Source organism: Mesocricetus auratus, unplaced genomic scaffold (genome assembly GCF_017639785.1).
Source record: "Mesocricetus auratus isolate SY011 unplaced genomic scaffold, BCM_Maur_2.0 Super-Scaffold_100691, whole genome shotgun sequence".
Classification (NCBI taxonomy): domain Eukaryota; kingdom Metazoa; phylum Chordata; class Mammalia; order Rodentia; family Cricetidae; genus Mesocricetus; species Mesocricetus auratus.
In genome coordinates, this window is record NW_024429267.1 from 48,756,743 (window position 1) to 48,770,138 (window position 13,396).

Sequence of the window (13,396 nt, forward strand, 5' to 3'; positions counted from 1 at the left end):
TGTCTCTCATTCTCTTTTCCCCCAAATGTGAATGACAGAACTAGAAAGAGTGGCTAGTAAAGGCATCTAAAGAAAAAAAATGCTGAAGCACTGTATTTGTTACTGCAACTCTGACGCTTATGTGTATGGTTCTGAGAAGGGGCCGTTTCACAAGAGACCTTCCGTGGGTGGTATCAGTAACCCCAAGATGGGAGGACCTTCTGCAGTGTGTCTCTGGATTTGTGCGTTTGAACCACTGTGGCCTAACTTTGACTTCTGTGTGCAGGAAGGACACTTTGGTGGAGTACCTACAGTCTGAACTCTGTACTGCAGGGAGAGGCAGGGTTGCTTGGGCTGCAGGCTTCCAGGACTTGGGAGTCACCCATTGAGAGCACCGTGCAGTCACAGATCAAAATCAGTCCCCAAGTTCCTTGACTGGAACAGCTTTGCGGAGGGAAAGGGAGGAAGGAAGGAGAGGAAGGAGAGAGGAAGAGGCAAGGAGATGGGAGAGAGGGGTCTCGTGGAGTCTTGTCTGCCTGAGAGCTCTTCTGGAGTGTCCTGCTGGCTCAAGTTCACCACCAACTCTCCCGCCCCCAGGCGGCCCAGGGCGAGGTGGGGCGGGGCGGGGCGGGACAGGGCGGGGCTGGAGGGTGGCGGGGCGGCGCGCGGTTGTCAAGCTTGCGCCTGGGGAGACTGGTCTTTGCACAGTGGCTGCTGCCTGCGCCAGCCAAAGCGAAAAGGAGACAAGCAGCTCGGCGCAGAGTGTAGTCCCCGAGCCTTCCCGTGCTCGCTCGGCCGAGCCGTCGTTGGGCCACGTCCCGGAGCTGCCACCTGCAGCCAGGCCGCCAGCCATGCCAGCTGCGCCCGCCCTGCGCCCGCCGCCACCGCCCACGACCCCAGCCCCTCCGGCACCCAGCCGCCCTGCGCCTCCCATCCCGGGTAAGTGCCCCTGGCGACTGTCGGTGGGAACCCTACTCTGGAGCGATGGGGCAACAGAGGCAGACCCCATCGGGTTGCACTGTGCATGCGTGTGCGCATGCATGCGTGTGTTGTGTGCATGTATTCACTTGTGGAACCCCTCTACACCACTGGAAACTCTCTTGCTAGGGAGTGACAGCCGCTGGAGCTGCTCCCCAATCTGAGCAGCCAGAGCGAGCGCCATTCCTGGAAAAACACTCCGGGCAAGTGCAGTAAGGCTGCAGGAGGAAGGCACACGCGGGGGGGGGGGGCGGGGGGGCTGTCATTGATTAATTGTCTTCATGCATTAGGCACTAGTCACCTAGGGATCTCCCTCATTGCATCCTTTCCTGAAAGAATCTGTTCTGAGACTCTAGAGCCACTGCCTTGCCTAGGATTACCCAAGAGTGGTAGAGTAGTTTCTTGAACCCTGCTCTCCAGAGCGCTGATTCTAGCTAGAGAGACATAGAAGAACAAAGGGGGATTAGGAAAAACAAACAAACAAAAAACACTACAGGCAGAGCATTTGGGAATTAATACGATAAATCAGAGCGGGAGAAATAGAACCATCAATTCGTTTCAAATACAGAGCCACGTTTTGACTCCTTTCCATGTCTGACTCTGGGGGCGAGGTGTGGTGGAAAAAGGATAAAGCTGCACCCGGGGCTGGGCAGAGGCGTCTGGGGACACCTTCCCAGAGTATGTGCCTGATGGCAGTGGGAGTGAGACGTTTTGGAGGGAATTAGGTGAGTCGTTTTTTTCCACCTCACTCCTGAGTCCAGATTCCCTTCCCTCTACTTGATGTCAGTTGTCCAGTGGAATCTAGGTCCCATTGTCAGCAGCTCTTATAAACACATGGTGGCACTGGGAAGATCTGCACTGTGATGTGTGTGTTGGAGGCTGCGGAGTGGGGGCTGCTGCTTCTTAAGGGTGATCTGCTGGGTTGCTGTTGGGCTAAGGATCACAAGGAAATGAAGTACACACAGCTATAGGCAGGCACACATTGTCCCTGGGGCAGGCAGCAGAAAGCGGAGCCCCTGGGAGGAAAGCAGAGCTGGAGTCTGGTTTGTCTACAGCCCAACTTCTGTGAAGCATGTAATAGCATTGTTAGGGGGATGCCTAACAGGAGAAAGAGCAGACAGAGGCAGATGTGACTTCTGAGTTCTCCGCTTCAACTCTCTTTCCATTTACCATTAAAGGCTTTGACCACAGTCCTTTTTTTTTTCCTTTTTTTATTACTTTAATTTTAAGTAGCTTGTTTCACATGTCAATCCCAGTTCCATCTCCCTCCTCTCCTCCCGCATCCCCCTCACTATACCCACCAGTCTCCCACCCTATCCTCACTTCCTTCCACATAGGGGATATCCAGAGTCTGTCATGTCACTCAGGGCAGGGTCCAGGCACTCCCCTAAGAGTCCAGGCTGAGAGAGCATCCCTCTTTGTGCTATGGATACACGAAGTCCATTTGTATGCCAGGGATAAACACTGATCTACTGCCCAGGGCCCCATAGGTTGCCCAGGCCTCCTCACTGACTCTCACACTCAGGGGGTCTGGATCAGTCCCATGCTGGCCTCCCAGCTGTCGGTCTGGGGTCCAAGAGCTCCCCGTGGTTCAGATCAGCTGTCTCTGCTGGTTTCGACAGCCCATTCTTTGCCCATTTGCTTATCGCTCCTCTCTCTCTGTCGCTGGGTTCCATGGGTTCAGTTCAGTGTTTAGCTGCGGGTGTTTGCCTCTGCTTCTACCACAGTCCTTTTACAGCGAGCTCTGCTACGCCTGCCTGCTGTCGTTGGTGCCCTGAGTACCTCACTCCCGGGAGCAAGTCCCTCTGCCTTTGTTGGAGGGATCTTTGCACGAATTTGCTCATACAAGCTCAGAGCAAGGACTGGGTGGATTTGCACATCTCTCTGGGGCAGCCCCTGACAAGGAGCTGGTCGGTCTTCAAGAGAACATCAGCCAGTTCTCAGGTTCTTCACTAGGACACTGAGCGAGGTGTGATGTCCTTTGTCTACCGAAAGTTCCTGTGGCATTCCATCAAGTTGACCCCCGAGTGTCTTTGCTGGCCTTGCTTCTGTGCTTGGCTTGCTTTGGTTTTTTCTTAGCTCAGTTCATCATTCTCCAACCATCCTTTCCTATGAAAAACACTAACATATGAACTTGCTGTCTAGGAATTCTTTCTCAGTATCTGACTCCAAGGACCAACAACAAACCAACCAACCAAAGAGAAAAACCAAATCTGAAAACATGGAGTCATTTTCCTCATGTCCTAGTTTGCTTTCCGTCGCTCTTGTGAACACCATAACCAAAAGCACCTTGGGGAGAAGAGGGTTTATTTCAGCTTGCAGGTTGCAGTCCACCATGAAGGCAAGTCAGGCAGGAACCTGGAGGCGGGAACTGAAGCAGAGGCCGTGGAGAAATGCTGCTTAGTGGGTTTGCTGCCCATGGCTTGGTCAGCTTCCTTTTTATACAATCCAGGTTGACTTGCTCAGGGGTGGCACCGCCCACAGTGAGCTGGACCCTCCCACATCAATCATTAATCAAGAAAACATGTGTAGACTTGCCATAGGCTGGCCTCATGGAAGCATTTCCAATTGAGGTTCCCTCTTCCCAAATGGCATGGCTTGTGCCAACTCAACAAAAACTAATCGGTACCCCTTCCTGTTCCCTTCGCTTCTGTTTCTTTCCCTTCCCTCTTTTACTCTCCCCTCCAATCCTTTCTTCCTATGTTTACTTTTGGGGGCAGGATCTCATGAACACCAGCCTGGTCTTGAACTATCTATGTACTCCAGATTGGTCTTGAACTCATGATCCTTCTGCCTCCATCTCTTGAGTGCTGGGTTTACAAATATATGTCCCCATATCTGACAGCCTTCTCAGACAATGTACTTCCTTCCATCTCCATATCTGACAGCCTCCTCAGACAATGTGTCCCCTGTCTCCCTCAAACAGCAATGGACAGCCTGAGTCCTCTAGGGTGCCTTTGGGTGAATTCACAGAAAATATCCTGTCTAGGCCCATGAGTCTTGGTGCTCAGACCAGGACTGTCAATCCGTAGTGCCATGGCTCTCATCAGTGTCTCTGGCAGTGTACACGATGCTTAGTGTTCCCGGTGCCACAGACTTTGGCCTTGGGGTGCAAAGAAGCAAAAAAAAAAAAAAGTCAAGAGTTGTTCTGCTGTCCTAAGCTCTGTGTGTGTGTGTGTCTGTTCTCTCTCTCTCTCTCTCTCTCTCTCTCTCTCTCTCTCTCTCTCTCTCTCTCTAGTGATTGTATGTGTGTGTGGTGTGAATGTATGTGTATATGTGCATGTTTGCATGTTTCTGTGTGTGTGTGTGTGTGTGAAATCCTCCCATTTCCTAGCTCAAGAGAAATTTCCCTCTCATGTTTCCCTTAACATTTCAGGCAAATATTTTGTTTTCACTGGACAAGCTGTGCAATTAAAGGCCTCGGTGTCTTTCTAAATGTGACAAAGGGAAGGGAAAGTGCTGTGTGAACCTCAGTCTCACAGCTGTGCTTACAGAGTACAGGGTGAGTGGCTGGCTTCTTCCAGCTTGCTCTTGGAGCTCCTTGGGGGCCCCTTGGGGGCAGGGTCTCTGTCACTTGGCTTTGAGGACTGCTTCCCTCGGAGGGAGAATGTTCCTTCTTTGGGGTTCAGGTTCCTGTGTGTATTCATGTCCCAAGTTTCCCCATTTTCCCAGGTGACTGCCTGTTAACATTTAATTCCATCCTGTCTGGAGGCAGAGCACACATCCCCATCCCCCACCCTGTTTTTTTTTCAAGACAGATTATCTCTGTGTAGCAGCCTTAGTTGTCCTAGAACTCAATTTGTAGACCAGGCTGGCCTTGAACTCACAGAGGTCCACCTTTCTCTGCCTCCAGAGTGCTGGGGATTAGAGGCATAGGACACTACACCCAGCTGTCAGAGCACTTTTTAAAGTGTCTGTGGGGGCGTAATTTGAAAGGGATATTTCTGTGAACTATCTGGTAGTGTAGGTCAGAAATTCAGGAAAGTAGAGGAAGAGGACAAAGACATCTGTCCTGAGAACTGGGGAGAGGCTTTGGGTCTCATTTCTAGTTGTCCAAGGCTTCCTGGAGATCTCAGGCAAGACTTTGAACTTCTCTGGGAATCCAGAGTCTTCGCCTTCTTTTCCTTAATGATAGCCATTCAGCTTACTTCAGTAGTGTTTGATGATTAAAGGGAAGTATGTTCATGAACTCATCAAAAAGTTATTGAGCAAGCCTATAAAGTACTTACTTGGGGATCAGAGGCTTGTCTCCTGGGGACAGTGGTCTGTGTTGAGGCCTCATTCTATGGGTAGTAAAAGAGAGAGAAGAGAGAGAAATCCTGGGTCAGAGGTGGCACGAAGGGTCAAGAAGTCTCTAGAGCTGCCTGCATTGCCCTCAAAAGCACAGTATTATCTGTATGTGAGCCCTCTTGAGTCTTTCAGATCTGCCTGGAAATCCTGGCTCGGAAACTTCAAGGCCACATGACCCTGTGACCAATCCACTCTGAGCTTGTGTCCTTTATTGGTAAGGTGGCTGTGTTCCAACTGTTCTGAAGAGACGGTGATGCACAATGCCTACCAGATGCTATAACTGAAAACGACTGAAGTGATTGACATGTTTAGGCAGAAGAGATTGTTTGACTACCAAACTTTTAAACAGCGTTGGGCATTTGAACCATCTGGTGGTGTAGGTAAAAATGGAGATTTGGATTCAGAATGTCTTGGAGTCTGAGATTCTGCTTTTCTTACTAGCTCCTAAATTCTTGTAGGCATTTCTTGTGTGGAGACCACACTTTCTTTTCCTTGTTTTAAAATTTTAAATTAGAAACAAGCTTGTTTTACATGTCAATCCCAGTTTCCTCTCTCTCCCCTCCTCCCCTGACCCCACGGGCCCCCATCTCATCCCCTTTCTGCTACCTAGAGAGGGTGAGGCCTTCCATGGGGGATCTTCAGTGTCTGTTATATCATTTGGAGCAGGACCTAGTCCCTCCCCCATGTGTTTAGACTGAGAGAGTATCCCTCTATGTGGAATGGGCTCCCAAAGTCCATTCGTATACTAGTGATAAATACTGATCCACTGACAGAAGTCCAATAGATTTCCCAGACCTCCTAACTGACACCCACGTTCAGGGGGTCTGGGTTGGTCCTATGCTGGTTTCCCAAATATCAGTCTGGGGTCCATGAGCTCCCCCTTGCTCAGGTCAGCTGTTTCTCTGGGTTTCATCAGCCCGGTCTTGGCCCCTTCGCTCATCACTCCTTCCTCTGTGCAACTGGATTCCTGGAGTTCAGTTCAGTGTTTAGCTGTGGGTGTCTGCTTCTGCTTCCATCAGCTACTGGATGAAGGTTCTAGGATGGCATATAAGGTAGCCATCAATCTCAATATCGGGGAAGGGCATTTAAGGTAGCCTCTCCACTATTGCTTAGATTCTTAGTTGGAGTCATCCTTGTAGATCTCTGGACATTTCCCTAGTGTCAGCTTTCTCTTTAAACCTTTAATGTTTCCCTCTATTATGGCATCTCTTTTCTTGCTCTCCTCTATTCTTCCTCTGACTCGGTCTTCCTGCTCCCTCATATCCTCCTCTCCCCTCCTCTTCTACCTTTCTCTTTCTCCTAACTCTTTCTTCCTTCCCCCATACTCCCAATTAGCTCAGGAGATCTTGTCCCTTTCCCCTTCTCTGGGGGACCATGTATGTCTCTCTTAGGGTTCTCCTTGTTTCCTAGCTTCTCCGGAGGTGTGTAATGTAGACTGGTAATCATTTGCTCTATATCTAAAATCCATATATGAGTGAATACATACCATGTTTGTCTTTTTGTGACTGGGTTACCTCACTCAGGATGGTTTCTTCTAGTTCCATCATTTGCCTGTGAATTTCAAAATTCCATTTTTTCCCCTGAGTAGTACTTCACTGTGTAAATGTATCATATTTTCTTTATTCATTCTTCAGTTGAGGGGCATCTAAGTTGCTTCCAGGTTCTGGCTATTACAAATAATACTGCTATGAACATAGCTGAACAGATGTCCTTGTTGCATGAATGTGCATCCTTTGAGTATATGCCTAAGAGTGGAATTGCTGGATCTTGTGGTAGACTGATTCCTATTTTCCTGATGATCTGCCAAACTGATTTTCAAAGTGACTGTACTGAGTTTGCACTCCCACCAGCAGTGGAGGAGTGATCCTTCACATCCTCTCCAGCATAAACTAGGGACCACACTTTTAATACCAGGTCTGTAGTCATTCCTTCCCAGGGAAAATCTGATTCCTAATGGGGACTGAGCAGTGTTCGAGAGACATGGGCCAATTCGACAGCGGGCAGATTCAGGACTCTTGGGAGGGTCTGGCTTGGAGCTGGCTGAAAACTGCTGAGGGACATTGTTGTTAAGTGAGATGTTGTCCTTGGTGGTCATTGATTCTAAACCAGCAGCTTTCAGATGCCCTGGGATCAACTCTCTTGAGACAGTCCCTCCTGACTAAATGGCCAATACAGCTTCTTTTTTATGCTGGCCTTGAGGATTCAGGAGTCCCCAGGCCATTGGTCCCATCACAGTGTGGTGGGTCTGGTAGGCTCTGGCATTGAAATAGATAATTATAGCATAGGGACAAAAGCATTTTATAGAGCTGATGGGCAATTAGAAGGTGTACTGAGATTCTAGGCCACTCCAGTCAGAATGTCCATCTTCAAGAAAACAAATAACAGAATGTTGGTGAGGATAGGGGTGGGGAAGAAACCATATACACTGAAGGTGGGAATATAAATTCATCCAGGCGCAGTGGAAATCAACATGAGATGTCAAAAAAATCCTGAAAATACAACAACCACATGATCCAGCTATACCACTCCTACATATAAAACTGAAGTCAGTAATCAAAATAAGCACCCAGTAGAAATATTTGATACCTGTGTTTATTGCAGCAATATTCACAATAGTCAGGGTATGGAATCGGGCTGCCTACCAACAGAAGAACAGGTAAAGGAAACAGGATATGTGTATAATGAATTCACCATGAAGAAAGATGAAATCAAAACTAATTAAACTGGGGATTGTCATGCTCGGCAAAATAGGTCAGGCTCAGAAAATAAAACAGAACACTGGGTGGTGTGATGGCTCAGTGGGTGAAGAGACTTGCCACCAAGGTTGATAACCTGAGACCAATCCCTAGAACCCTTATGACTGAAGAAGAGAACCAACTTGTGATCCTGTAAATACACATAAGCAGCTCACACATGTGTGATCATGTATACACACACATACACATAAGCAAAGAAAGAAATGTTTAAAACAAGACAAATATGTCATGTCATTTCGTACATGGAGTTTCTCCCTCTCTCTCTACTAAGTAATTGTTTATTTTTATTTTATGTGTTTGGGTGTTCTTCTTGCATGTATGTCTGTGTACTATGTGCCTGGTGCACTGGTGGTCATAGAGGATGTTAGCGACTCTGATACTGGAGTCACAGACGGCTGTAAGCGCCCTTAACTATGCCTTAGCACTCACCCCTGTCACATCTGACCTCACCCAGTGTCTGCTGTCTTCAGACCTGCTTCCTGCTTCCACAAGCTCCATCCCATACACCCTGGACAAAGTGATGTCTCTTAACCAGTGTTGATTTATCCTCTAGTTTAGAGTGTGCAAGGTACCCTGGGAAAGCCTGACATACTCTAGGGGACCAAAGGGTCTCAAACATTGTTCTTACTTTGTATTTTTATTTTCATGATGCCGAATCTCTTACATGACTGTGTTCTGGTCAAGTTTTGCCACATATATGTTCCCCATATTTATCCTTGAGTTGGCAATACAGTTTACATAAGGAAATGTATGTTTTTTGAGACATGATCTCACTGTGTAGCTCTGACTTTCCTGGAGTTCATTATGTAGAGTGGCCTGGCTTTGAACTCATAGAGATCCACCTCCTCTTGCTTCTGACTTCCAAGGGGAAATACTAGTTTTAATTTTGATTTATTTGTGTGTATGTGTATTTATGTTTGTGTTCAATTGTTTGCACTTTAGTGTGGAGGTCAGAGGTCAGCATTAGATATTTTTCTCAGTCACTCTCTCACTGAATCCAGAGCTTGCCTTCTAGGCTGGCTAGCCAGCACGTTCCACGTATTCTACTGCCTATGCCTGCCCAACCCAGGGACCACAGGTGCTACCACCCTCCCAGTTTTTTGTTTTGTTTAAAGTGAGTGCTGAAAATTGAATTTAGGTCCTATGATTGTTTGACAAGCCTTCTCCCCAAAGCTCACTAAATATTACTTTAATTTTCTAATAAGAAATTAACAAATTGAAATGTGGAGATATCAACCTGATGAATGAACTGAGTCATCACAGCCCATAGGGCAGGACACACAGCACACCGGAGTCTTCAGAGACTGAGCCAAAGATGCCGCTTTAGCAAAAATAGCACCACCCCATCAGGTGCTGAACATATCCAACTCACAGCTATGATGGGAGTGTATTTAGCTGCCTGTCCTTGGTTTCTGGTCACAGGAGAGCACTGAGCATCAAGGCTTCAGAACTACTGAGTGTCACTGTGTGTGGGATGCATTATCGTGACAGCAATTTAAGCCAACACTAGGAAACTGTATCTTTTTGTTTCTTCCTTCAAAGGGCTTCAACTTTTATGAGCCCTGTAAACTTTCCACTGTTTCTAAAAGCAGAGATGCTTAGCGTGCTTGTGAAGAGCAACACAGTTGAGGTTAAATGATCTCTAGGCAATTAATGTGACAAGGGCAATGGAAACTCTTCACTTTGAGGAGGGGATGAGAGAGAACCGGAAACATACAAAATGTCATAAAATAAGTGTGTGTGTGGTTTCCAGAGTGAAGTCTTATGTTCACTGTAATGTTCAGGATAATGTATTTTTAGGACTGGTGAGGTGACTCAGTGGGTAAAACACCTGCCACCAAATCTTATGAATTTGGCTCAGTCGGTGGAACCCACGTGGTGGAAGGAGAGGATCAACTGGAGCAAGCTGTCCTCTGACTTCACACACACACACACACACACACACACACACACACACACACACACAGGATAATACATTAAAAAGTAGAAACAAAAATACTTTCTGTTATTCACGTCTTCTTTCTGTATAGTGATTAACTGAATATACCAGTAGACAGAAGTATCTTGAGCCAGCATCCTCAGGTGGCTTTTTCTCTCCTCTTTTTTTTTTTAATCAGTGTTGACCTTTCAGCCTCCCTGCCTTGGGGAGAAGAATCAAAGCAGAGCCTCCAGAATTTCCAGAGAGGCATGGAGCCTCTTTCTTCTGCTTCTGTTGGGACTGGCCATACAGTTCTTGTGACTGGGCCAGAGAGATGACTCAGTCGGAAAAATGCTTGCTGTGAAAGTATGAGGACCTGAGTTTGGGTCCCTGGCAGCCATGTAAGAAGCTGTGTGTGGTAGCACATGCCAGCAATCCCAGTTCTAGGGAGACGGTCACAAGAGGATCCCTGGGGTCCTCTGGCCAGCCAGTTTAGATGGAAAAAAAGAAAGGAAAAGAAAAGAAGGAGGGAAGCGATTGGGGGAATCACCCGACATCAACCTCTGGCTTCCAGATCTACACACATGGTCCTTTGCTCACAAGAACGTGTACCTCTCCAATGGAGTAGAGCCCGAAGCATTGCTCCTGCTGGACTCTATAGGAAGTGTCTTTGGGTCTCAAGGTTGACGCAGATTTTAGGAGACTGTGCCAGGATGACTTAGGTGAAGCTGGTCCAGCTTCTTGAGGGTGTTTTCTCATGTCTGCAGATAGAGCTCTCTGAGGTTCAGTTTCTGTGTGGCAGAGACAGTTGGTCTTGCCGGATACCCACACGTTCCCCCTTGTCAGCTGATGCCATTGTCTCTGTCCGTGGTCCCCAAGCACACCACCTCTCTTGTCCTGATGCAAGCAACTTTGTCCTTTGGGAGCCACCTTGGTCCTCCCTGTTAGAGGGCTTTCTCTGGTAGCAGGGGCATGGTTGGTCCATTTTTACTGCAGTCCAGAAGCCCCGGGCAGTTCCTGAGCACTGGAGCCATCCTCAAGTGCCGGACTGACGCAGATAGTCTGTGTCCCCAGCCAGGACAGCCATGGATGGGAGACATGTCTGCCCGTTTCCAGAGTTCAGCAGAATAAACTCAAATCCATTCAAATCCTTTCCCAGCTTCTGCTTTGGGGAGGCCACCGCTTGGGGCTTGTTTGGGGTTGTGTGACCAGCACCTGGAAGTTGACTGTAGGTGGATGGATGTACTGTTTGCCATCTCCCATGCTTCTCAGTTAAAAGTTGGGTACTTCCTCTGCTCTGTGGCTCTGGTGATCCAGGAACCGAGTTCCTCGGATGCAGGAGCTGAGGTAGAAGAAGCCTTGTCACACTGGAACTCGCTAGAGCAAAAAACTACTGTGGTGACCCCTCGACTTCTTGTCATTTATTAGCTGAGCCACTGCTTGCCTGACTCTGAACATCAGAGGGACCCTCTAAGGGGCCTCAGCCAAAGTCTGCCCACTTTCCGCCTCCCCATCCTCTGTGAGGACTCTTGACCCACACTTTCGCCTTTTAAAATTGTTTACTTTTTATCTATTTGGTTATACAGCCCAGCCTGGCTTCCAACAAGCTATAAATCAAGTGTGACTTTGAACTTCTGATCCTCTTGCCTCTGCCTCCTGAGTGCTGGGGTTACAGGAGGGGCCACCACACCCGGTGCTTTGCATGCTCTAGGCAAGCCTCTACCAACTGAATTACACCCCCATACCTGGCTGATTCTCACTTCTGAACTGCTCTCCTGGGCTGGGGGTGGGGGAGGAGAGGGGTGAGGCGGTGGTGGTGGTGGTGTTAAGATTAAAAGTATAAATGAATGACTTTCTGTGTCACCTTTCATTCCTCCAGAAGACACCTTGGTGTTATTTATGAAATTTACCCAAAGCCACTCTATTTCTAAATCATTATTCCATTGTCCCAATATTGAATAAAAATGATTACAGCTTGCCTGTTTGGGTGGCAATCATCTTTGATTCTATATTAAATTATAGTGTGACGTGGCAGCTATTTGGAGGCTCGGGTTTTGTTATTTGCTTGAGTTTCTGAAAAAGTGCCATTGAGATCAGATCTCTGTAGTGCGTGGCTACAGATTCCTAAACACTGGGTTGCGACCCACACAGACTTCTATAAACTAACTGAACGTGGGGGTCACGAAACACTGGGCAACAGAAAGGTTTCTGAATGTACAACCAAAAATTAATTCAAAGGCAAACACGTGATGAACCCAAGGTGTTTCTGGCGGCATTCGTGGCTGTTTCCTCGTAATGTAAACACAGGCACTGTGCCCTGTGCCTGCTGCTGAGCCCTTTAACTCCAAGGGACCTTGGCTAAAACACCTTGGTTCTGATTCAAGATTATTACATTTTATGAATTGTCATAGTTTTTCTGCACATACAAAGTTTCTGCTCTTGTAAAAGCACAATGGTTCAATTACAAAAGACTTTCAAAGGCTTTTTTATGTTTTCATGTTGCCGTTCATAGCATGCAAGTATAAAATTAGTAATATTTGTAATGTTTCAGAATTATTGACTTTAAGAATAGTTGTTTGAATTTCTGGCTTGAGTTTCATAAAGAATAATTCAATGAATTTTGACTTGGGATTAGGACAGAATTTCTAAGTTACTGAAATGGCCCCAAACACAATGTTGCCATTTTTACTATGTATTTATGCAAAATGGTATTCTTGGTACTGATGATTATAAAATCAAAACATCTGTCATCTCTTGCGAGATACTGAAGATGTCTGTATCCTACAGAATCAGTGCTGTTGGGACTGGCCATAGGATTCCTGTGGCTGGACCAGAGAGATGGCTCAGTTGGAAAAATGCTTGCTGTGAAAGTATGAGGACCTGAGTTTGGGTAGTTGGCAGCCATGTAAGAAGCTGTGCGTGGTAGCACAGGCCAGCAATCCTAGCTCTGGGGAGATGGTCACAGAAAGATCCCTGGGGCCATTGGCCAGACAGTTTAGCTAAAAGTGACTTCAAGCTTCAGTGAGCGAATGTTTCAAAGAGAAAATAAGGTGGAAAATGATTGAGAAAAACACCTGGTATCAACTTCTGGCTTCCACACCAACACACACCTACCCTCCTCTCACCTGAATGCATGCACATATGTTAAGAGAAGCTTTTTCCTTTGCTAGCCGCTTTGGTTTATCCCCCGCCAGTCACCTGGGCTCTGCCGCGCCAGCCTGGTTCTAGATCCGCTTGAGTCCCAAATAAACACACAGGAGGCTGTATTAATTATGAAGCTGTTGGCCTTGATTGTCCCTTACTGGCTAGCTCTGCCTTAAGTAATTACCCCATAATTGTTAATCTAAGTATGTTTCTTACCGGAGAATAGTTCCCGGCTTCTTACCCCTATGGCGTCACATGTCGACTCTCTTGTCTTTCTCCTTCCCAGAGTTCTCCTGGACTCCTAGTCCCTCCTATCTAGGTTTCCTATAGG

At 47.3% G+C, this 13,396-nt stretch overlaps 1 protein-coding gene across 1 annotated transcript in view; it reads left to right on the forward strand.

Annotated features, from left to right (window-relative positions):
- The first annotated feature begins 644 nt into the window (after positions 1 to 644).
- Positions 645 to 13,396, forward strand: part of Dclk3 (doublecortin like kinase 3) — a 49,677-nt gene continuing 36,925 nt past the window's right edge. Inside the window, exon 1 of the mRNA XM_040740074.1 lies at positions 645 to 918. Within this exon, the coding sequence (XP_040596008.1) occupies positions 831 to 918 (88 nt within the window). The 5' untranslated portion in view covers positions 645 to 830. The remainder of the gene's footprint in view (positions 919 to 13,396) is intronic.